General features: G+C 40.3%; 2 protein-coding genes and 1 long non-coding RNA gene across 6 annotated transcripts in view; 1 reads left to right on the plus strand and 2 right to left on the minus strand.

Annotated features, from left to right (window-relative positions):
• The first annotated feature begins 6,658 nt into the window (after positions 1-6,658).
• Positions 6,659-13,200, plus strand: LOC128839426 (uncharacterized). Of its 4 annotated transcripts, none has more exons than XR_008445417.1 (6): positions 6,659-7,206; positions 10,734-10,784; positions 11,535-11,682; positions 12,121-12,214; positions 12,359-12,650; positions 13,065-13,200. It is a non-coding gene; the product is annotated as an uncharacterized LOC128839426 (long non-coding RNA). The 4 variants fall into 4 exon arrangements; XR_008445416.1 differs by lacking the exon at positions 6,659-7,206 and adding an exon at positions 9,241-9,769; XR_008445419.1 differs by lacking the exons at positions 6,659-7,206; positions 12,121-12,214 and adding an exon at positions 9,241-9,769.
• Positions 7,200-8,557, minus strand: LOC128839425 (forkhead box protein D4-like). Its single transcript, XM_054032421.1, has one exon. The coding sequence runs from the start codon at positions 8,430-8,432 to the stop codon at positions 7,455-7,457; it is 978 nt and encodes a 325-aa protein (XP_053888396.1). The 5' UTR covers positions 8,433-8,557; the 3' UTR covers positions 7,200-7,454.
• Positions 13,201-16,468: 3,268 nt separating the features above from the next.
• LOC128839212 (zinc-regulated GTPase metalloprotein activator 1C-like) overlaps positions 16,469-24,498 on the minus strand; it is a 47,139-nt gene continuing 39,109 nt past the window's right edge. Inside the window, 5 exon segments of the mRNA XM_054031998.1 lie at positions 16,469-16,782; positions 16,785-16,837; positions 17,951-18,080; positions 20,459-20,524; positions 20,629-20,697. Coding sequence (XP_053887973.1) covers positions 16,699-16,782; positions 16,785-16,837; positions 17,951-18,080; positions 20,459-20,524; positions 20,629-20,697 — 402 coding nt within the window. The 3' untranslated portion in view covers positions 16,469-16,698.

Here is a 24,498-nt window from a genome sequence, read left to right on the forward strand (position 1 = left end):
CTCATCAACATGTCCCCTTCATTATTGTGGTATATCTCAAGCACAGGTATATTGTAGCATAGCCCCATTTCCCTCCCTCATTGTCCTTTTTAAGAAGAGTGGTATGCATCTTTTCCACTCTACGCTGAATAATGGAAGGGTGGTGTGTATGGCCCATGTTTCATAAATATTAGCTGTATTCTGACAGATTGCAACATGTTAGTCTTTAAATTAAATTCATGATTTGCTTTTCTTTCTGCATTGTTGAAACCCTCTTACTATATAGCTATATACTATACACTATACTATACTGCTATATATGTGGTGCCAAACAATTTTCAAGAATTTGATGGAGTACCTACTTTTTTAAACAATGCAGGGTAAGGATTTCTGAAAACAGATGACTAAAGAAAGTGGACTAGTTCCCCAGCTGGTATAAATAGATGCAGCCCCGTTAATGTCCATAGAGCTACACTGATTTACAGCAGCTGAGAATCTGGCCCCTTGTGTATTGCATGCATTGGATGTGACTGTTACATGAAGATTTTATTTACACACAGCTTCTGACCTGGAAGTGATTTGTTAACAAGCGTATTGCCTGGGGAACTTCTGGAGGGACTATTCTATTTTGAAATATTTTTTAATTTTTATGAAGTAGGGTACAGACCAATGTTTCTGCATATTTTCTAATATTTAGAAGGGAAAGGCTGTGCATACATATATTACTGCATAAAAATGATGCCTGACCATCTATAAAAAACAATACTCTGGTTATTTATTGCTTTTCTAAAATGATCTATAAAAATGTCCTCACTTGTTATTGATTAGGGGTTGGGAGAACTGAAGCTTAGTTTTCAGCATTGTTTGATGTCATCATCCAGTCCTGCAGTAACTGATTTTGGTAAAGTTCTTCAGCCAAAAGATGGAAGCCAGAATACTCCTGTGTCTGATGTAAAACACAACCCAGATAAACATCAAATTAAAAAAAAATCCAAATGGAATTTTCCCCCCTCGTTGTTTATCTGGGAAGGAGCCAGCTAATAAAGTCATAAATAATATTTCCTATGAGAAAACACTAAATCAAGTAAAGGATTTAATTTTTATGAACACTATCAAAATAATATTCCCTTCAAAATTATCATATTTTATATATAGTTTATATGCTCTTATTTTATTACTATAAAGTTGTGAATATAATTAACACATACAAATGCAGTGATTTAGAAACTAAAGTGCCATTAGTCATAAGATTCTACTGTGCACACATTTAAAATTGTAGGTCTCTGGGCCTATTGTGCCATTACTTTTTAGGTAGAACTCCTCACTGATTTCTGTGGGGACTTCTGCATAAAGATCTCAGTTCAGCAAAGCACTTAGGCCTGATCCAAAGCCCATTGAAGTCAGTGGAAAGATTAAAGTTAAGCTTTGCTGGATCAGGACATAAAAGACTTATGATATGTCACAGCATTACTGACAATTATAACAACCATGTTGAACAGGTCATCAAATTAACATTACCACTAGAGGGTAGCAAATACCTGTTTGCTGTGAAGTTAGGCTAGGAAATCTCAAGCCAACATAGCAGGTGGAATAAATACTTGTTTGGGGTCAGCTACTCCTCCCATTGAAGAGAATAGCAAAGCTCCCACTGAGCAAGAACAGACCTGTTGTGTTTTGAAAACCCTTTTCTATTTTGGTCTCAATAACACACTACTATGATGCACATTATTAACAAGTAGTATTAATCCAACCCTGCTCTGAATGAAGAACTTTGAGCTGTACAAACTGCTTTCAAATTAGATAAACCTCTGCCTTGTGCAAAATTTAGTAATAAAACAGAATACATTATTTTCAGAGGCTTACAATCATCTTGGATTTAATTGAAAAACCATCCATATCTTAAATTTTGTAAAAGATACAGTCAATTAGCATTACTTGCTCGCTGGGCTAGAAAGAAGTCACCAAAAATAGTGTTGGATTTGCACAAGTAGATATCTAGGCAAGGATTTAATATTAAACTAGTAGGGTCTCCAGTTTCCTTGAGTTAAGACAACAGAATTTGGCCCACAAGGAAATTTTTCCTTTGCAAAACAATAGAAGGTGTTTTTAAAGCAATCAAAATATATATTTTCATTACATTGCTTTAAATATTTATACAGGACAGTTTTCTCACTCTATAGTGACAGATACAGATTCCAGACCACTTGACTTTCATATAGCTGTAAGTACAGGCCCACTCCTTCACCCAGAATGTCCAGTGAATTTACTGGGAGCAGGCCTTTGTTCATACTTCTTGACAGCTCTGCCAGAAATGATGCCTGTGGTCCAGAGGCAAGGATTTGTGAAGCAATTGGGTCCAACAGAGTTGCACTTGCTCTCTGTTTCATTTATGTGTACGTACCAGACTAGAAACAACTAAACGACTTTATATAAGAAATAGGCAAAAAAATAGAAGCAAGTGTAACAGCTTACAATACTTGATGGTGAGAAGAGAGATGAGTGTGAATGGCTACTCAGGTGGAGCATAAGTCATAAATCAGACAGTCTGCCAGAAACTAAGCTGAGAGAAGAGAATCACCAATCCACTGTCCTCTTGAAGGGGGCTGAAACTTGGGAGCAAATTGTTGCAAACTGCAGCAGTCTCTTGCAGAGAAATAAATACCCAGGGCTTGAGTCTCATCTCACTCACATTTCACTCTCACTTATACCAATGTAGTTGCAATGACTTTAGGAGTAATTCCTGATTTAGGCCTCACTCCTGCAATCAGATATACTAGCATGGCCACCTGCACTTATAGAATCTCATTGACTCCAAAGAGGGCTCCATGTGCGCATTCCCTATGCAGATCCGAGTGAATGACTGAGGTTTTATACGGAGGTAAGTGAGAGCAGAATCTTGCCTGCAAGATACATTAGGCAATCCTTAGTGCCTATCCAAAATGAGAGATGCTGCCTATGAATTAAAGCAGTGGTTCTCAGCCTCTTTCCTACTGTGAGTCTACGTTACAACAGAAAAATGTTCAGGCCCCCTCCAGCATATGCCAAAGGAAAGAGAGGAGGATCACAGCCCTCAGCTTGAAGGATGGGGTGAAATCTTGGCTCCATTGAAATCAAGAAAAAACAAAGTGGTTGGAAGCCCCTCAAACAACATGCAAGCCTCAAACATACATGTTACTTTTCTGCTGCCTTTACAATACAGGATTTTGTGATTTTAAATAGAGAATGGATGCATTTTTCATAGTATTTCACCCAATTGAGTGCAATAGCAGTATATCGACACAAAACAAAGTAGTTTTGTTTTTTTGGTGTGAAAGGACCTAGATTTTATCATTAATTTTAAGAGGTGGAAGAAATACATGTTTGTTTTATATTCGGGTTTTATGGATTTTGTAAAACCCTGCGGTTTTTTTCCTGTGAAACTCAAGCTGGTCACTTCTGTTGGAGCTATGCGCTCTCTTTATTTTCCAATGTAAGGAGTTTCGCTCTAGGTTAATTAATTTCCGGATGCTTTGGGAAACGTAAGAAGGGAATTATCTATATTGTTCAAGCTGAAATATGTTGCTGTATAAAGAATGCTTCCCATAATCTCTTACCTTTGAGTCTGATCGGACACGTACTGTCAGCCGCCATGGACACGCGCTCAATGTGCTAAACCCCTAGTACGAAGATACATTGTCACGTCTCTCGCTAGGTAATTAGGAGCTGGCCTTAAATATCACTCCTCGTGCGTGTGGACATTTTCTTCCCCTCTTGAAAAGCTGATGCCACGAGTTAAAAAGACCTTACCTGATCAGTGAGCACGTCCTGAAGTGTTTCTCCGCTAACGCAGTAATTTAGGCTGCCAGCCTACGCAGTAAGGGCCTGATCCATCCCCTTTGATGTCAATAAGACTCTTTCCATTCACTTCACTGAGCGTTGCCTATCACATCATATTGACCGCAGAGAGAGAGATTTGAGGTAGGAGGCGGAGCTGGTTTTGTGTAATTGGAGATGGGGGTTTGGAATAATCTTGAATACCCTTAATGTAGCCTTGAGGCGCTTCTTAAACGTCTTTAACTCCACCAAAGGCTATTTTCTTGCAATTTCAGGTCCGATCCTGCAGTCCAAAGAGTTTTGCGTGAGTTAGGACTGCAGGGTCGGGCTCAAACACCGCTGATGACTACTTTGGCCTTTTATATTTTAAAAACACGAAACAAATTTTAATGATGAAGTATTACAATTTTTAAAAACGGTTACTTCCCTAGGCCGAGGTTTTGTCATGGTACACATACTCATACATAAGAGGAACACTGCAAACGTGTACATAATCTTTATAATGTGGTGTTGTCTCATTCAGAATACGGCTCGTATATGCCGGGATTGGGGATTAAAGAGAATAGGAAAACCATGGTTTCTTTTGATTGGATTCGTCAAACGTGAAAACATTAAGCACTATATAGTTTTTTCCGTTTATTTTTTTAAAGATAAATGTTTATATAAAGTCAAAGAAAAAGTATTATGAGCAATAACACATACTTCTCTGTATTAATCCGACTAGTCATATAATAAAAGCAATGAAATAATAATTCGTTTCTGTTTCACCTGACGAGATACCATAAGTATCAAGTTAACAGTGTGACGAGTTTTCCAGTGCCTGCGGACCATCCCTTACAGGCACTTATCTTTACATGGCCTCATCTCAGAGCCTCCCTCCCCTGCGGAGTTTAAGCACAAGGAGGTGGGTTAGGGATGAATTTTCAAGGGAGGTCAGAATGTACGCTGCCTTTTGGATATAATACATTAACCTAGCCTCCCGTGTGAGTTAACATTAGGAGGTTTCGGGGTAGGGGGATATTTGATTTTGAAAAGGAAGAAAAAAATTATTTAGGTGAAACTTCAAATGTGTACAGTTTGAGTGAGACGGTTCATCTTTTAACTGTAAAAAAAATTGATGGGTCAAAATGATTCGCTGACTGTCCATTTACTAGTCACCGGACAGAAAGGCGCAGGAGAAGAGCTGTTCGGTGCTAGACTGAAATAGCCAAAGCAAAGTAGTAACTGCTGACGGTTTCAAATTGCACAGCAAATTCTGCATCTCTAGTCACCTCACCACTTCAGTCCGAACCACTTTCCTTTGCTATTTGCCCTCATCCACAGCCCTCTGAAATCTACAGAAAGACTCCATTTGACTCATGGGTTTTGGGTCAGGCCTAGAGACCCGCTGTTTATACTCCACAATTATCCGAGTCTAGAAGTGTAGGATCGTTCAGATTTCTCTGTGCATGTGGCTGATTTAGAGGAAATGTCATTTTGTTTTAAATAAATATGCAGCTTCCTCGTCGTTTATATACAGCGTATATATTTTTAATTCATGGGTTAAAGTAAAAATGACCAGGACAAAGTGGAGTGTTTTATGCAATTAGTGCCGTTTGTTTAAATTGGTTTGAGATTTTTTTAAAAGAAGATTCCTCCTACTTCCCCCAGAAAAATCAATGGAAGAAGGAAAAACTCAGATCAATGCTCTGATTAAGTCAAGGAGTTATCTGGTGGAAGAGTTTGTTCCTACCGGTATTGACTTCAGAAGAAGGAGCTAGCCCTATTTCAGAGAGGAAGAAACTTTCCTTTCCTTAGGCAGTTAGAAATTCTCTGAAATAGGACAGACCATTAACTAGGGTTGCTACACACTGCGGGGCCGATCCTGCATCTAGTCCAAAGGCAAAATTCAAATGCTCAAATAAGATTCAAGGATCGACCTCGTAAAGGGAACAGAGCCTAAACATCAACCTAAACTACCAAAAACTACTTCCACACGAAGTTTATCCTTCCGGTTACAGGACCTGATAAACCCTACCCAAGATCTTGGCTGCTGCTGCACTCTTCCCTCCTTTTATACCTAAGCTCCATTCACTACGTTCCTTCCAAGCCTGCTATTGGTTAAGTATCAGAGGGGTAGCCGTGGTAGTCTGGATCTGTAGAAGGCAACAAAGAGCCCTGTGGCACCTTATAGACTAACAGATGTATTGGAGCATAAGCTTTCCTGGGTGAACCGCCAGGCATGCGTCTGACGAAGTGGGTATTCACCCACGAAAGCTTATGCTCCAATACATTTGTTAGTCTATAAGGTGCCACTGGACTCTTTGTCGCTTGTATTGGTTAGACACCTAAAACAGCCGTGAGCTTCGCAAGCATGTTCTTTCTAGTAGTATCCCTCCGTGGGGACCAAGATGGGAAAATTACACAGGTAAAGGTAGATTTAAAACAAATACAATTAATACAGTCGCCTACCACTAAGAATCAGATAAACAAGTAACATTTCTTTTCCACCTCCTAGCTTGCTCTCATTGCCCATTGTGGGGAGGAAGGTGACACCTGTTATCCCAATGCACGGGTCCGATTCTGCTCCCAGAGAAGCTACTGGCAATTCGGATCTCAATTTAAATTAGCTTCTACTAGGACTTGAGAAAAACGCCTCTGATTTTACGTGTAGTCAAATAACATCGAAATAAACCCTAAATCTAAGTACCCGAAACACTCGGAAATACACTAAATACACCCCCTAAAGGGACTTCGAAATTACCCTTTTGTCCCCCTTAAAATATGAAAGCGAAAAGGTCTCTTTAGTTTGGAAAGTTAGCCAGCTGGATTTTATATACATTATGATGAGCATATACATAATTGTGTTATCCTCTATAACCGACTTCAGAAAAAGGACAAGCACGATATTGTTTTTTTATTTAGGCCATACACAAGTTTTTATGTTAACATTTCCCCACGGCAGCTGCAAATACAGATCACAGGCAATAAATATTCAGCTGCAAGTCTATTTATATTGCAAACCCGTCACAAGAGGAAACACAGGATACATAAGTATTGTACGCTTGGCCTTTTGAAAAGTTTGTCGTTCAAAGGAGGAGAAAAGGAAACGTATTATAGTGGAAGTTGTCCAGTGTTTGACGTTTTTGTTTGAATCCCACAAGTTACCCACTTAGTTCATTTCTCACTCAGATAATGCAGACCGGATGCGCTTTTGACGTTGCACAGGGAGAAAAACAGCAACACTCACGATAGTGCCCGGTGACCTGTTCCTTAAAAAAACAACCCTCATTTAAAGTCCGTGGCTTTGTAAACATTTTACAGACAACGCGCATCCGTGAGGGGATTATTTGCTGCATGATCGCTACACCCCAGGAACTGAGTGAAAAACCTCTCTGTCCCTCCCAGAGCCGGAGCTGCTGCAAACTTAGCAGGGTCAGTCAGTTTCAGCTCGCAGCATAAAGTAAGGCGCTCCAGGACAATCGCCACCCAGAGACGGATGGGGGGGCTAGTGCAGAAGTCCCCCGACCCCCGCCCCGACGGCAAAGACGGGGCAGTGCCCGGGCCGTTTCCAATCGGAGCATGACGTTGTTTGACCAAGGTGTCCGCGTAACGTCCCTCCCCGGCAGGGGTGGCCGGAGGTTGGGACCGGGGTGGCGGTGCCAGACCGGATCCCTTTGGGGCTAGAAGGCGGCCGGCGATCCCCCCGCAGCCGCTCCAAGGGGCAGCAGCCTGGCGGGGCCCTGGACGGGCTGGCAGCCCAGCAACGCCGCCGCCGCACCAGGGCTGGGCCGGAGGAGGCGGGCACCCTTCCCGGCCCCCGGGGCGCAGGAGGCGGTGTCCCACGGCGAGGCCGCGCCTAGCAGAGCGGCAGGCAGGAGGCAGGGGGCGCGGGGCAGGAGCTGGGGCCCGCAAGCCCAGGCGGCGGCCGGCCGCAGCAGCGGGCTGGGGGCCGGCTCGCTGCCCATCAGGATGCTCTCGATGCTGAAGGAGCAGCCGCGGCCTGGGGGAGCGGCCGCCTGCTGTGCCCCGGCCGCCTCCTGCTCCCGCAGCAGCAGCACCCCCAGCTGCAGGGCGCAGCCGGCCGCCCTCCGGCGCGGCAGGGGGCAGGCAGGGGGCAGCGGGAGCCCGGCCTCGGGCGGCACGTAGCGCAGAGGCTCGGGGGGCAGCAGGGCGCAGGGCGGGCAGAGCAGGGCCGGGGCCGGGGCGGGGGGCGGCGGCGGGGGGCGCTTGAAGCGCTTCCTGCGGCGGAGGAAGCTGCCGTTGTCGAACATGCCCTGCGAGGCCGGGTCCAGGCCCCAGTAGCTGCCCTTGCCCGGGCTGCCCGGCTCCCGCGGCAGCTTGACGAAGCAGTCGTTGAGCGAGAGGTTGTGGCGGATGCTGTTCTGCCAGGCGGGGAAGCGCCGCCGGTAGTAGGGGAAGCGGCCGCGGATGAAGGCACAGATGCCGCTCAGCGGCAGCTTTTGCTGCGGGCTCTGCAGGATGGCCATGGTGATGAGCGCGATGTAGGAGTAGGGCGGCTTCCCCTCGGGCTCTCCCGACCGGCGGGGCTGCCCCTGGACGCCCCTGTCCCCTTCCACCTCCTCGGCCCCCACGCTGCCGATCTCCTCCTCCTCCTCGTCCTCCCCATCCGAGCCCCGCACGCCCAGCTGCCGGCTCATGGGGCCGCTCGCCCACGGACGCTGGTGTAGCCCTGGCCGCGGCCTCGCCCTGTGGCTGGGAAAGCCGCGTCCGAGCCCTTCTTATACCCCTCCCCACGACAGCGGGGGGAGAGGAGCGGCTGGTCCCTGCTACAGCCCAATGGTTCACAGCTGCAGTGAGGTCCCCGGTCCTGCCCACCAGCGAGGGGGAGGATGCTGAGTCCTTGGGATGTGCTTGCTATTGATCGGGCAGTGGGCGAGAGCAGGACCCTGGCGGAGCCCCAGGAAGCAGCTCGGGGGGGAGGAGGGGAATGGCTACAACTCTCAGGCTCTTCAGCCATCTCTCCGTCCACTTGTAGCGGGTGAGAGGCAGGTGGCCATGGTGAAAGCGCATTTGCAGCCTTTAGCGACGGAAAGACACATCTGGCGCTAGTCAAAATTTGAATGAGCAAAGTTATAATCATAGTAAACGTCGCCCCCTTCCGTCACTAAGATATGGACTAGAATCACTAGTCGCTCTCGGCGCTGCCTGCTGAACTGTGCTGCTTGTACAGCAACGCCACAAAGACAGACTCTCCAGCAGCGCTTCTCAGCGGTACTGAACTGTAATCAGGTGGAGATTAACATCTTTACGGATTCGGGGATTTTAACAGGGATGGCATTGGAAGTCCGCGCGTGTGGTTTCCCTCCTTACAAAAACCAAACGCTTAGATACTCCTAAAATGAAACCTCACCACTACTATTAACGCCAGAAAACATCTGCAATCAAATAGTTAAAATGATTATATCTCCTCCCGCTAAAAGGCATCCAACAGCACTACTAGCTGATCCACATGGCCCAGGGTTTGTACTGAATGACCACGTGCACACAACGCAAAAGGTCAACTTTTCAAATTAGGAGAGAAAACGCTTTATGTGAAATACTTGAACCTCCTCACAGTTAAATTGAGCATGCATAGCAATGAGGCGCTATCTCCGGGCGACAGTCAGAGCGGGCGTGGTAACAACGTACACTTGACGGTTTTGTTTTACGAGCTGAACTAATGAACAGCAATTTGGAGAATAAAGTAAACAAATAACAGCGCAGAGTTTACTTTGGGGAAAGGCGTTTCTATGAAGTTTGGATGCTGGTGGGTTAGGAGAGGATTTCCTATTGCAGTTCTGAACGAATTCCCACTTCCCCTCTCCGCTGTTCTACAGTGGCGAAGGCTAGACGCTACCTTCTGCTAATAGGCTACACGCACAAAAGAAACTACGCTGGGCATTAAACAGCTGGGGCAAAAGGTTCAGCCCCTAGTTGGTCAGCTTGGCTTTTGTAAACTTCAGCTCGTTTGCAGGTGGATTTGGCCATGACAATGGTAAGTGACACCGCACGTGAGAACTGTAGAGGTTGCTATTTACCTCCCAGATCTGCATATGAAAATAGTAGGAAATAGTACAGCAGCACTGGGTTTAGAGAAGTAAAATCAGGAAGAACTGTATAATTCTCCTTCTGTGTATTTGTCTTCCGCTCTGAACCCTGTTGCATGCTGATCCTAGTTTTGAGGTAGAGAATTCAGAAAAAGGACATTTTTACCCTCTTCTCACATATCAGGAAAACCCTGGGCGAACTGAAGTTTACTTGGGGACACAGAAGCTAGCCTGCATTTCAATACTTTCTTCTTGCCAGAATTTCCATGAACACACACACAATATCTATTCAAATGTTTACTGTCTTCCTTAATAGCTGCTACATTTTATTTACACATACACAGCGTTATCTCTGTGTACTCGTTTGCAAGAACCGTAGTGCTTTTTCACTGTACCTGAAGCAATGTCCGTAATATACAAAGACGACTGGAAAATATTCAAAACACAAAATGAAAATAAATTCATCCAGGCTAAGTGATTCATAAATATGAACGGAGTAACTTCTCTTCTGAGAAAATATAGACATGTAAGGAGGAACAATAGAATGAATTTACTATTAGGCTGGTGAGGCATGCCATAGCTTTTTCTTGATGTTAGCACGCCCAATAACATTACTTATAAGAAATGTAAACAATATGGGGGAGAAATTTCCAGTTGTTCATTAGATCGTTATAAAAGGTCTTAAGACATGTTCATCACTGAGCAATTGCTGCTATATCGGTAATAATTTTAAAGGGAGGGAGGTTAAATCAAACCGACTTTTCTTAAAAAAAGCAGCAACCGTTTATGGTTTCTTCTTTTTGCATACAACGGTCTGGTTATGTTTCGATTGCTGGCTCGGATGTTTAAACCACCACGCTGGGGGTGCTGCACGGCCTCCACTAATGAAATGTAATTTGTTTTGTTTTTCAGCCAGGCAGTTTACCATCATCAGAAAATAAAGCCGTAATTCTAGCTTAAAGGGTAGGTCTCCCCAGTCTTCCCCTAACTTCGCAAAACAAAAGTAACACCCACCTATACAAAGCTAAGCAGTTGTTAAATCAATGACAGTGGAAAAGAGCATCGCTTAGCAGCAAAGCAGAGGGTTCAGCCTGGATTTTCTAGCTTTAAACAGTTTTGCCCATATCTTTTTATGATAACGTAGCAAACAAATGGAGTAGGATATAAGAGAGCAGGCAGCACCTTGCTTTCCCTCTGGAGGGTATAATTAACCACCCCCCTTCTGGGATCATCTTCATACGAATTGGAATTGGAAAAGGTTCAGAAAAGGGCAACAAAAATGTATAGAACAGCTTCCATATGAGGAGATATTAATAAGACTAGGACTTTTCAGCTTGGAAAAGAGGCGACTAAGGGGTCTATAAAATCATGAGCGGTATAGAGAAAGTAAATAAGGAAGTGTTATTTACTCCTTCTCATAATACAAGAACAAGGGGCCATCAAATGAAATTAATAGGTAGCAGGTTTAAAACAAACAAGCATTTTTTCACGCAACACACAGTCAACCTGTGGAACTCCTTGCCAGAGGGTGTTGTGAACGCCCATAGTATAACAGGGTTCAAAGGGGAGCTAGGTAGATTCATGGAAGATAGGTCCATCCATGGCTATTAGCCAGGATGGGCATAATGGTGGCCCTACCCTCTGTTTGCCAGAAGATGGGATTGGGTGATAGGGCATGGATCACTTCATAACCTGTCTGTTCATTCCCTTTAGGGCACCTGCCATTTGCCACTGTCAAGAGGACAGGATACTGGGCTTGATGGATCTTTGGTCTGATGCAGTATGGCCGTTCTTAAGAATTGGACCCTCTGAGGAGAGCCCCAATGAACGGGATACTGCTAATCCATGCAGTGTCTAGGAGGTGAGAACATTCACCACAGTTGGGACCTAGGCACAAATTGATTCTAAGGGCTGCAGTGCAAATTTGTTCTCACTGAACAGTTACAGGCTCTGCCTCACCCATCTAGAGAGGCCAGACCCACATCAGAGTTTTAGCTCTCCAAAACCTGAACATTTCCTTACCACCTGATCATCAAAGTGAAACTCATGTAGGTCTTCTGTACCCTCCAGGGTTGTTTTTGGAAGAGGGCACAAGAAGTGAAAATGGATTTTTCTTTACCCACAGAATTTTTTTCAAGGTGAACAATTATGTTAAGCAAATCCTGGCAAAATGAAATTTCCCCTATCAAGACAGGAGACTCTGTTTTGATCAGCAGCCCTGGAACTTTTATCTGTAGAGGTGCTGAACTTCCCCAGCTTTGGGCTAGAAATAACAGTTAACTATTTTTTCCCCCCTAAGGGAAGATGCATGATCACTGGGGTGTGTCCTGGCAGGCAATCCTGCACTTGTTTCGTACCCGCACACTTCGCTTTGACTCTGGCTGAAATCTGGGGTGAGTTTCAGGGGGAGACTACGGGCGATTAGCTGTCCCTTGATATTGCAGGATCCTTCCCAGAATCAAATTGTTCCAAGAAGAGTTGTGGGGGCAGCGGACGGGGACTAATATTTAAACACTTCTCCTTGTTTGTAACTACAGGGCTAACAAGTCATCTCTTCCCAATACCCTCTGCTAAATACCTTCACATTATACTGTACTAGCATAGCATTTACGGCTACTCCATAAATCAGAGGATTATGTCACAAACGCTTGAAATGAAGTGGAGAGAAAATATCATGGGATCTTCACCTGAAATAGAAGATAACGTCTTTTCAGTAATATTTGTGTTCCTGATCCTTATCCTCTCAAGGAAAACACCAATTGACTTCAATCAGTGCAGTAGAATCCCTGCTAAATTAGCCCAGAATAAGGAGTATGGATTAAACAGGAGGTCAGTCTATTATCTTTTTTGAACAATATACTGAATGAAAAAAAATCAACCCAACCCACTCTACATTATGACAAGTTAAGGTTGCACAGTTAAAGAATTTAAATGAATGCAAGATGCATGTCTAAATTCCCAAGGAGGCTTAGAAAAGCTCAGCCAGGATTCTTTGAGCAGTAATAACATTCATCTTTATATGTACATTTTCTTCTCGTGCCTCCATCCTCCCCAAAATAGAGATCCAGACGCTTAATACCTCAGTTTGATCCCAATTTATGCTGAGTAGGTTGCAAGATCAGGCACTTTAAGTGAATGTTAATGACATAAAATGCATACCGAAAAATAGGGGCCATGCAGTACATCAAGCCAATTGGGGCCCTAACTTTTGCAATCCCTTTCCTTTTTGTTTTCACATAACAGGAGGAGAGGCAGGAGTGAAGTAGCCCATAAAGCTGGATGCGTAGAAAGGACACCAAACAGTCTGTGAATAAATCTCTCATTTAAATACAGTGGCACCTTGTTGCTTTACTTGGAAGCAAGAGTAAAAAGGGGGTATCACTAGCTGCTTTTGCCAAGGTCATATGGGCAAAGGTAGAAGGGTGCAGGGGATTGACAGTTGGGGGCTGAGAAAGGGAGACAGAATAGAGCAACTTTTCCCTTCCTTATGCCAAGAATTGGAGAAGGCCTTAGCTACAGCAACCTCAGGCCAGCTGACGGCAGGCCAGCAAAATGGCAGACCAGAGGAGCCAAGTACAATCACCCCAGAAATTGTAGATCCAGTCCAAGAGGGGTGGAGGAATATGGAAATAACTGCAAGTGGCTTAGATCAGGCTGCACAAGCCACTTTACTTAATCTGGTGGTCCCTGCTGAAAAGTGCCTTCTGTGCCACTATTTCTGTGGAAGAAAGGGTGCATAATGAGATATGTGGGCAGTCAGCTGAGACAGATGGCATACAGGGTGGGCTGGTTGGTTGACACTTGCTTGGCTGCTCTAGAGAGACAGACACAAGGGATGAGGAGAGTCCCAATAGCAGAGAACTAAAAACAAGCAAGGTTAGGGAGAAAAGAGAGCAGGAGCACAGGCTGCAGCTCCTGGCTGTGGAGGTAGGAGATGGGGGAAGATCATACCCCAAAAAAACTGAAAAGGCTGGTGCTATGCATAAAAACAAGATTCTGCTTAGTCCTGACTCTTCAGCTTCAGTGGGCCACCAGCACCCAGGACTGACAAATGGACACATTTAAGAATGGATGTAATTGTAGAGGCTAATTCCGTTATCTTCTCAGTAATCAGATTCAATCTAGCTGAAGTTGTGTATGTAACTGGGCTCTGTGAAAGGAGGCATCTGAATAGGTAGGAGCTTCTCCTACTAATATCTTGGATTTTTGTGGCTACTCTCCCCATTCAAAGAAGGGAAAGGATGATAGCGTAGAACAGGGAATGGACAGGGCACCCATCAGTTGACCTGTTCCTCAGGGACTGCTATCTGAAGTCATATTGTATGTGCTTTTTGTTTGAACCCAAATAGGTTTTTCCTAAATTGGAAAATGAATGATCCAGAATTGGGCAATTCAAGAAAAAGCACTGATTGGCTCTGAAGGTATTCGTGTCTTCCTCAACCAGATGGAGTGTCTTTATAACGTAAGGTAGCTGAAGGCAAAGAAAGCAAAGGGTGAAAACCAAGGCTGCAAGGAATACAAGGGAAAAATGTGGACAATACTATATATATCTTCTATTTCATTTGCACAATCAGGCACATCTCACTTAAATATTTGTATCATTCCATAAACTGCATCATGGCCAATCTCCCAACTAAGTATTTAAAAAAAATATGCCTCAATTTGGTAAATACCATCTAAAAATGTAAATTGCACTGTCAATCTTCCCTACTGTCGAACAAAATTGTACACACACATCAAATCTATCAATCCATTCCACTAATAGTTCAGATGTGATCCAGTCAGATTCCACTTGCTGTCCACCAACAGGAAGCAGCAGCAGAAGTTTAACTAAAGCAAGGTAAGAAAAAGTGTACCAAATAATATAAACAGTTCATAACTGGAAACTTAATATTTTATATTTTGTAGAAGGGATTTAGCAAAAGGGAACATGTTAGAGATGATTACATCCCAACTGAAGCTACAAGGAGCTCTTACAGGACACACATTCTTCCATACAACCAGATGAAGGCTACTGTGAAAGATTAATAAGCAATGCTTTCCTTACTGTACTTAATTCCTTGGAAATGAACATTATTTCCTTAAAATTATTGTATTCCATTATACACAGAGAGAAGACATTTGTTTATTATCACAGGGCTACTTCTCTCAACAGATAATGCTCAGTTAAAAACAAAATAGACTAACACCTAACTTTCATTCTAAAATGAATGTAGTGTTCATGAAAGATGCCACACATCCACAGTATTGAAAACTGAAATCCTATTTGTCCACAGGCAGATATAGCACAGGAAAATGCAGCACAAATTTCCCTATGGTGGCCATTCAATGTATTTTAATACTGACTTACAGGATTTATTTATTCAGGTCAGAGGGATTTTAAATTTCTATATCCATTCAGTCTCTGGACTCTGTGGCTCTCTGACAGTTTTGGCAACTTGTGAAGATAGTTGGGGGATACGGACAGCTGTCCATTAGGAAGTGGACTGAGATCACCAATTTGTTCCAAGTATACCACTTAACAACTGTCAGCCACCAAAACTTCCATATCTCATTACAAATCCTCTGAACTATCCAGTCTCAGAATTTGTCTTGGGGGAAATCAGATAACAAAAAGAATTGCATGGAATTTGAAAACAGATACAGTATAACAAGAATGGTAAAATTTTAGACTTACCAAAAGTCTTAATGCTCACTGCTAGGAAATTCAATGAACACTTTTCTGTACTGATAAAAAGAAGCATGTTGTTTTTGGAGTTTGAAGCATGAAAGCTTTCATTTCATTACTCTGTGAAAATCACAGAAGCTTTAACATTCATCCAAGCATCAATGATGCACTAAAGCAAAAGTCTCAATTCTACCGACTATTTACTGGATGAGAAGTAACCTTTTGAAAATTAACAAACATTTTTAACACATTCCCATCTGCATGTATTTTCTTTTGCATATTTATCTGCCTGATTATATTTTATGAATCCCACTGAAACTAATAAGTATAGTTTTTCTTAGAAGTCATACAAAGCTGGAGGAAGAATTTAATTTTGTGAAGATCATAGATACAAATCTTATTTTAAGTTCCCTTCACAGCAACAATATGCACTGCCAGAAAAAAAAAAAAGTCCTACAATCTCACAAAAAAGGGAAGAAATTGCATTGGACATCTTGGATAATACAACAGAAAATGCCCAGTATAGAAGAATCCAATACTGACAGGGTCATAGCCTTGAAGATCTAAGAGGTCATTTACAGATCTCAATTCTATGAAAATGTGATTGAGGGTGTAGTTATGTATATGTCGATATTATCCTTTACCTAACTTTGTACATCTGTCATTAAGGGATTTTTAGTTTAACTTATACAATCATTTTAAAAGCTATTTGAAAAGGTGACTGATCATCTTTATTTTAGATCTAAAAAAGGTACGGAAGAGAAAGGTAATATGGAGCTAAACAACATGATTACCTGACACTCTTTTTACTATGATTGCCTCACTCGGAATAATCAATCATGGTTTTTAATTATTTTTTTATTAAAAGAACCAACAGGATGGAGCAGTAACCTCAGAATTGTTTTGGAAAGCTCTACATTTCTATAGTGTGTGCACCAGATATCCTCAATCATAATAATACATGACCCAGACACAAACATCAGAAAAAAAAACTTAATTATTTATGTGAATACATATGATATTATTATTACATCATTTAAAAGACATGCCAAAATTTTAAACACACTAATTTACTCTATTTTATTCTGTAACAAAAATGCAAATATTTAAACAATAGATGATTTGGAATTCGTAACAGTAGTAACGTCAAATTCAGAGTTGAACAGTTGTATAAACTGCAAGAGCAAAATGAAGCTACTGTACTGCATGTCATCCATTATTATAAAAGTTTGCAGTGTTAAGGACAGATTTTTCTTCTTCTTTGTGGTGTGATGTCAACTGTTTTCCTGTTTCTCTGTCATGGTAGCTATAAATACTTGTTTAAGGATATCCTTATCCAAGTTCCTGCCTGTAAAGAGACAAAAATTCATATTTTCCAGCATATCACAAAATAATCCATACATAAATGATACAAGTATACAAACACCTGTTACATACTAATGAGTTAAAACACGGGCTTATTATAATGATCTTAAGTTGCAACTTTAAGCTATAGATTTCCAAATAGGCTACAATAAAGTATAAAATAAGAGAAATGGGGAAGAAATGCTGGATTAATCTTCATTAAAACTTCAGAGTCAACCTGGAGTTTAGATAAAAAACATCTAAAAATCCTAAGAGGTGTGTGGTTTCAACATTAATTATGAACATTTCTGAAAGAAAACATGAGATCAGCCTTTAAGATTACATGCACCTAAAAGGTAGTATCACTTTTTCCTTATGGAGACTTATCAAATCTTTTATTATAATGATTCCCACAAGCATGTTTTTAATCCTAGATTTTTTTAAAGTTACACACACACACACACACACACACACACACACACACACACACACATATAGGTTTGGAAGGATTAGATTTTTTAAATCGGTAAATGGTCAGTAAATGTCAATGTCACTGTACACACAAAACAAAATATTTCCGTCAATCACATTTTACACATAGGCAAAGGAAAAAAAAAAAAAAGGAGTGTCACTTGAGAACTTAAGAGTTTGATTTAAGGATATTTACTTGGGTACATTTTGACAGGTGACGTTGACAATTTGTGTTTTAACTGCTATGAAGCTTTAACTTTTTGTCTTCTACTGTCATTAAATATTGTCTGACCCCCTTGTCTCCATAATGTCCCACAATTGTGAAAATTTAAAATTGATAAAAACTGAAAAAGGCTTAAAACCCGTAATTTTGTGTCACTATGAAAATGTAAATAATTATTAAAAATGCTTAAAAATAACTCATATTATCCATCAAAATTATAAAAAACTGAATTCTGCTAATCCTACATATATAATATATAAAACATACACACACATATTTTAATGACACACTCCATATATACATACAATTTATGGACAATTGTATTTTATTTACTTTGTTTTACCTGTTGAAGAATTATAGTCTGACTTTGGTCAGCTGTTTCTCACAACAGGCAAAACTAAGAAATGTGTAGTTTCCTCTTACCTATTAGAACCAATCTGTTTGTTCTTTCATCATCCTCTTTCCAGCTTACCGTGGTTTCTTCTAGATCATATAGTTCATGGACACCTTGGACAATCACCTGGTGAGATTTGTCTTTAATAGACACCAACCCCTGATCAGGAGGACAGTTATTGTTAGTATCACAATAGAGCCTAGAGCGGTGGTTCTCAAACTTTTGTATTGGTGACCCCTTTCACATAGCAAGGCTCTGAGTGCAATCCCCCCTTATAAATTAAAAACACATTTTTATATATTTAACACCATTATAAATGCTGGAGGAAAAGTGTGGTTTCGGGTGGAGGCTGACAGCTCGTGACCCCCCATGTAATATTCTTGAGATCCCCTGAGGGGTCCCGACCCCCAGTTTGAGAACCCTTGGCCTGGAGGCTGCAATCTGAATAGGAATCACATTGTGCTAGGCACTGTACAAACAGAATACAATAATAATACAACCCATAGGCTTAACAAATAAGAGGAGGAAGGACAGATGAGGGAAATGCTGGTCAGATTATATTACTTAGTCTAGCTAGTGCAATACATGTTTTCTGATTCAACTGGAAAGTTGCCAGGATTTTTAAATTTTAATTTTTCGCCTAGGTATTTCAATTTAAAAAAAAACTAATTTATTTAATAGAATGTATGTGTGAATGAGAACAGAACACCATTGCCTATCATAGTAAGTAGACAGTACAACACACGGTTTTCTGGTTCTGGATAATTATGATTAAGTTATTGACACCCTTAGCTTTTTTACTATTCTAAAACAAAGATATATGAATGCGTGACTGTCAACATTTTAAAAAGGCTCAGCAGCATAATGAAGTGATTAGAGCCAACACAATGAGACCAGCAACTAAGTGCTAAAAACTCTGGTTGGAAAGATCCATTAATACTTCAGAGAAAACCTTGTAAAACTTTCTAGTTACACACATTTCTGATTATCTAATATATTCTGTATCTCTTCAGGAGGATGGGAGAGGTTTTAATTTAATTTTTTTATTTATACACACACACGGTCATTTGCATTAAAGTAGGATCTTGTCAGTCAGTTCCTTTCTGCTTATTCCTCATCTGAAATCCTGAAGTCCTAATCCTCTGTTTGACAAATTAACTGGTGTTAAGATGACTGTAGTGTCAAACAGGATTATAACTTGAGGTGGGACATAAGCAAAAAAAGACAAACTGTGGCACCCATCCTACAACTGACTGGGATACATCTGCATGGAGCCCCATTTATTTCAGTGAGCTTTAGTGCACAGACAGTTGCAGGACGGAGGCCTACCTTATAAATTTTGCTTTGATTCAAGTACTCAGTATAGTAAAATGTGGAGAAAATGCAGAACATCAACATTATTTCCTCCCAGACTATATTTTCCAAGTAGTATCAGTGGGTTTTTAGATTTTAGGGAGGAGGAGGAGGAGGATTGAAGACAAACAAAAGTGCCCTGATTTTCTTGTGGCAGGACCACACACACATAACCACTACTGAAAGATCAAGTACAAATAATTATGTTGTCACTCAACTGTGCACCATTACAAATGCTGTTCTCATTAAGCAATAAGAAAATAAACCTGAGCATATTTTTTCTCTTTACTGTATTCTATTAAAGCATTGACAGAGTTTTGAATGTGCATATTTTCTGTATCACCTTTTTAACCAACTGTTTGTTTGTAGGGGAGTAGGTAATGTACACTGAAATAGAAGCTACTTATAAACTCTTTGCAAATACAGGACAATATTTTCCTGAGAAATTTCACTTATTGTTTGCATATCCATTGATTGCTTCTTTAAAAATATCATCTCAGGTTTGTAGAGAATGTTAAGTGTTGACTTTGACATGTCTCCCTTCAACTCCCCTTCCTGAATTGTATGGTGCATTTCAATTTCTGCAAGTTATGTTGAGAAGTATAATTACAACCCTAGGCAGATTTTCCAAGTGAAGTGGCCATTTTGGGTGTGGGTGGGATGGGATCTTTCAGAGGAATGACAACACACAGAAGTAAGATTTCAAGGACTATATAACATTAAAGAGCTGGCAACAAGGGCTTCTGCAAAGAAAACTCAACATTTATACAACTGATCATTATGGAGTAGCTTGTGACTAGCCCTACTGTAGCAAAACAGGGGAATAAGGATTCTCCCACCCTTGCATGGAGGGCTGACCATAATTCCAGCCTTGGTGCTTGGGGCTTCCTCCCACTAAATCCAGAGCAAGTGGGCTGAGAGTAAAGGGAACAATGTATGGGTCTCCTCCCCCTATTTGCTGGCCAGCAGAGCTCACTAGCCATGTGGGAGGAGTGAAGTGGTTGGAAAGAATTGCATCCTGAAAATCAAATTATTGCCTTTCCCCTAGCTCAAATGAAGTGACCCAGGGATGGTGCAACTATGAACATTCAAGGATGTGGCTAGATGGTTTTATCCTTAACAGGAGTAAGGGAGTTAAAAAACAGAAGTTGTTATGAACAGTTAGGTAAATTTAAAAGCTGAACCTTGAGTCTTATGACCTCCATGGGATGACCAGCCTTGTCTTTCACACTCCTCTCCCACAGAAGATTCTACAAATAGGAATATGTTTTAAAAAACAGAAGCTTTACACAAGTGATAATTTTCTCAAGTGGTGCCGTACACATTTTTAAGGTAACAGTTATGCAGCACTCACCTGAATAAATTCATTTAGATTTTCTTCAGTTGTGTTTCCTAATATTTCAAACGTAACTGTAACAATACTCTGCAAATAGAAAGATCTAAGTATTAATATTCAGTTATTCTAAATTAGAGAATAAACTAAACAGTTCAATACCTTAAGCACACAAACATTTGTTTTAAATAACAGTATAAATCAGTATAAACAAAACCCCCCAAAGGAAAAAATATCCACACTACTGGTTCTGCTCTAATATAGTATATTACTCTTGTCAATTCAGCTGTTTTTATAATGTCAGTTTAAGGAATATATGATTCCCTAGAGTCAATACTTTTGGGTATTTTGATGCCATAACATTTCATATTGTAGAAATCTTTGCACTACTTGATATTTAGTCCTTATAAACAATTGTTAATATGACTAGGCTGTTAATACTGGTATCTTTTAAAGGTGTTTAATAAAGTTACTTCCCTTAGGTATTTTTTTTTGTATCTTCACAGTTGTTCCCGTTCACCAGCACAGTTTCACTGTGCTGATACACGTGTCACAATAAGGGGGTTCTCTTTTAATGCACCAGACTTTATCCTGTCATTGCTGTATACTTTTTATGCTATGAAAAAAATAAAGATTTATAAATAGATCCCTAAATAAAAAACAGAAAATGCTGTATTTTACCCAAAAGTGAACAGTGGATTACTGCTTAGAGCCTGATCATAGACAAGAAAAAAAAAAAAAAAAAAACACACCCATGTGCCAGTGTCCTTTTTAGAACTGCTGAAAATAATTTCAAAATACATTAAGAATCATGTTTTACTTAAAGTTCAACATACAAAATTACCATCTCAGTGGGGTGAGATAAGGTGGGTGAGGTGATATCTTGTATTCAACCAACTTCTGGATTTTCAAGCTTACACAGAGCTTACTTGAAAGCTTGTCTCTCTCAACAACAGAAGCTGGTCTAATAAAATAAATTACCTCACCCACCTTGTCTCTCCAACTGGTTATAAAATTTGGAGAAAAATATTTTATGACTAAAGCAACAATTCTATGAGTTTACTCAATGACAAAGAGTAATTCACAAAATAAAATAAACAAACCAATCCACACCCCCAAACAAGTGCTAACATTTTGTTCACAGGTAACTTCAAAAGAGGGACCGATCCAAGTCTATTATGCTTCACACATATTGCAGCTATCCTTCTATCAACAATCTACATGAAGTCAATAAGCACCCTTTCTCCTCCAGAAGAACTTGTAGCCAACTGTGAGAAAACTTCCTGCTCTCATTTACACCTCATACATCTCAATAGTTTTTCATAAACCATTGTTAAACTAAATAGGGATAGCAACAATGAACTCATACTGCTTCCTAGTGGGAAACGGGCTGCTGGTTAAACAGTACCACACTACATAAACAAAAATCACTTCCTTAATAATATCAAGTTGCTACCTCCCACATAAGATTCAGGAAGTATTAGACTTTACCTCTTTTCCCATTAGGTATTCATTTAGGTTTTTATACAATTGTATTTTAAGAGAGACTTAACACCCAGATTAATGTGAACATGAATCTGAATTATGAGAGAAATTTTGAACTCACTCTTAGGCAGTGGCCACAAAAATCAAATCAAGCATAATGTAACTTAGGTTTAAGTATTAATTATCAATCACTCTCTGCCGAACAATTTTAATTATCGATGTGTCAATAGCAACTCCAATAATCAAGGTCACATTGAGATTTGAGCTAAAGCAATGTTTCCCAAACTTTTTTCTGCAAAGGAGCCCTTTGGCATCTGACTAAATTTCCAAGGCCCCTTTCATTTTTACATTTAGTTTCATGTTGCAGTTATGTATTAGTTCGTTTACTTTTGGTTCCTTTGTGAGTGTTATTTTAATAACAAAGTAACCTGTCTGCAATTATAACAAGTTTATTTATTATAACAACCATTAAACTGTATATCAAAGTATAGGTAGGTATCATAGAACATTATGGAAAATACAGTCATCAATCAAACATGGTATGACAATTAAGAAATCGTAAGTACTGATAAAATATAAACTATGGTAGTTTTGTTAAAACTCATTTAAATTTAAAACTGAAATAAAAGAAACGTATTGTGTTACTTGGTGTGATGAGTGGGCCTGCCTTTGTGAACACAATTTTGATATATTTTGCATAATATTTGAAAGTTTCAGCCTAAAGATCTTGCTTTGTATCCAGTTTGTGTCTATATCTTGATTTTAAATTAGTCGAGTGCCGAGAAACCACCCTCATGCAAATAGGTAACGGCAAATGGAATAAAAAAAAACACTACAGCTATGTTTGACAGTGTTGGATACTTTGACTTCTTTTGCAGCCAAAACTGGATCAATGAATGCTTTGTAAAGTCCATCTTCAAATCTCCATCACACAACAATTCCTTTTGTTCCTCCTGTCTTCAATATTCAAATCCTTTGATGGTTTTGCTTTTCTAGCAAAGAGGTGTTGACTCCAATTGTTGGCTTCTTCACAGGAAAATATTCTTCACAGGAAAATATTCTTGTAAATTGTCCTTGAGGTTTACCAAATGCCAAAGAATGTTGTTTTGGATTTTCATCTAAATCTAATAAAGACAATCAGAATTGTCATTTGTCACATGACACCACAACTGAAGCTTTATCATCATTGCTTCTCCTTAGTCGAACATCAAACATGGTTATTGATATTCCTTCCCTGGAGACCTAAATTCAGTTAATTTAACTGAGAAAATATGTCCTTCAAGTATGCCAGCTGTGATTGTCTAAAAGGTGCAATTTGTCTGAAAATTCAAAAGGATAATCCATGGAAAACGACGTCTCTGAACAAACAGGCCAATACCTTCCTTCGGGGGAGAACCAATGGACTTTGGTTTGTAAAAGTAATGAAGAGTGTTCACTTCCCAGTTACTGCAGAGTGTTAAATATGCACAAATTCATAGTACGTGATTTTAAAAAATTCGTGATTTTAACATCATTTAACACTGCCTTTAATTCTGCTGATTTTTTTGCCCCCAAATGCTTCACAACATATGCTAGAATGGTACCACTGCATTTTTGGTGCCACTTGACATACTCGAGTGACAATTCCACTCAATATACACCCACCATTGCTTGAGCTTCATCAGTACACAGACCAACACAATGCTTCCATAAAAAAAAAAGAAGTTATTCAAAAAATATCTTCTGCTGTTATGCATGTGGGCAAAGGATGACGACAAATCAAGTCTTCAGCCACCTCATCAAAAATATACCAAACATATGCAAGAAGATTAGCAACACCAGCAACATCTGTTGATTTGTTAATATGCAAGGCAATATACAGACTCAACTGCAAGCGAAACACCAGTTTTTCCCCATTATCACTCATGTCATGTATTCTGCTAGATATTGTATTGTTCAACAGGGGAATAATTGCTAATTGCTTTCCTTGCTTCTCTCCTAGCATTATGTTTACCATGTCCTTCACTGCTGGAAGAATCAGTTCTTCAGCAATTGTGTGTGGTTTTCCAACTTTAGCAATTCTATAGCTAACTTTATATGAAACCCCGAGAGCTTTATGATTGACATGGTTTGTGTTAATAACATGCTGTTTTCCAGCCTATAAGTTGCTTAATGTTTGTTTGGAAAATTCTACAGGCTAATCTATGTACAGAACATGTTTTGTAACTAAATGTCAGCAGAGTTTGGCTGGTTTTAAACACTAATTAGAAAGCATTTTGTAACACAAAAAACGGTGTGGCAACTGTATATCTTCTTGTATGACACAGGTAAAGCCAAATGTAATGTAAAGCTCATCATACTTTCTCTTCTTCTTTGTTCTTTCATAAAGTTTGTCACCTTCTATATTTTCACATTTCACACCAGTGA

The sequence above is a fragment of the Malaclemys terrapin genome, chromosome 6 (genome assembly GCF_027887155.1).
Source record: "Malaclemys terrapin pileata isolate rMalTer1 chromosome 6, rMalTer1.hap1, whole genome shotgun sequence".
Lineage (NCBI taxonomy): Eukaryota > Metazoa > Chordata > Testudines > Emydidae > Malaclemys > Malaclemys terrapin.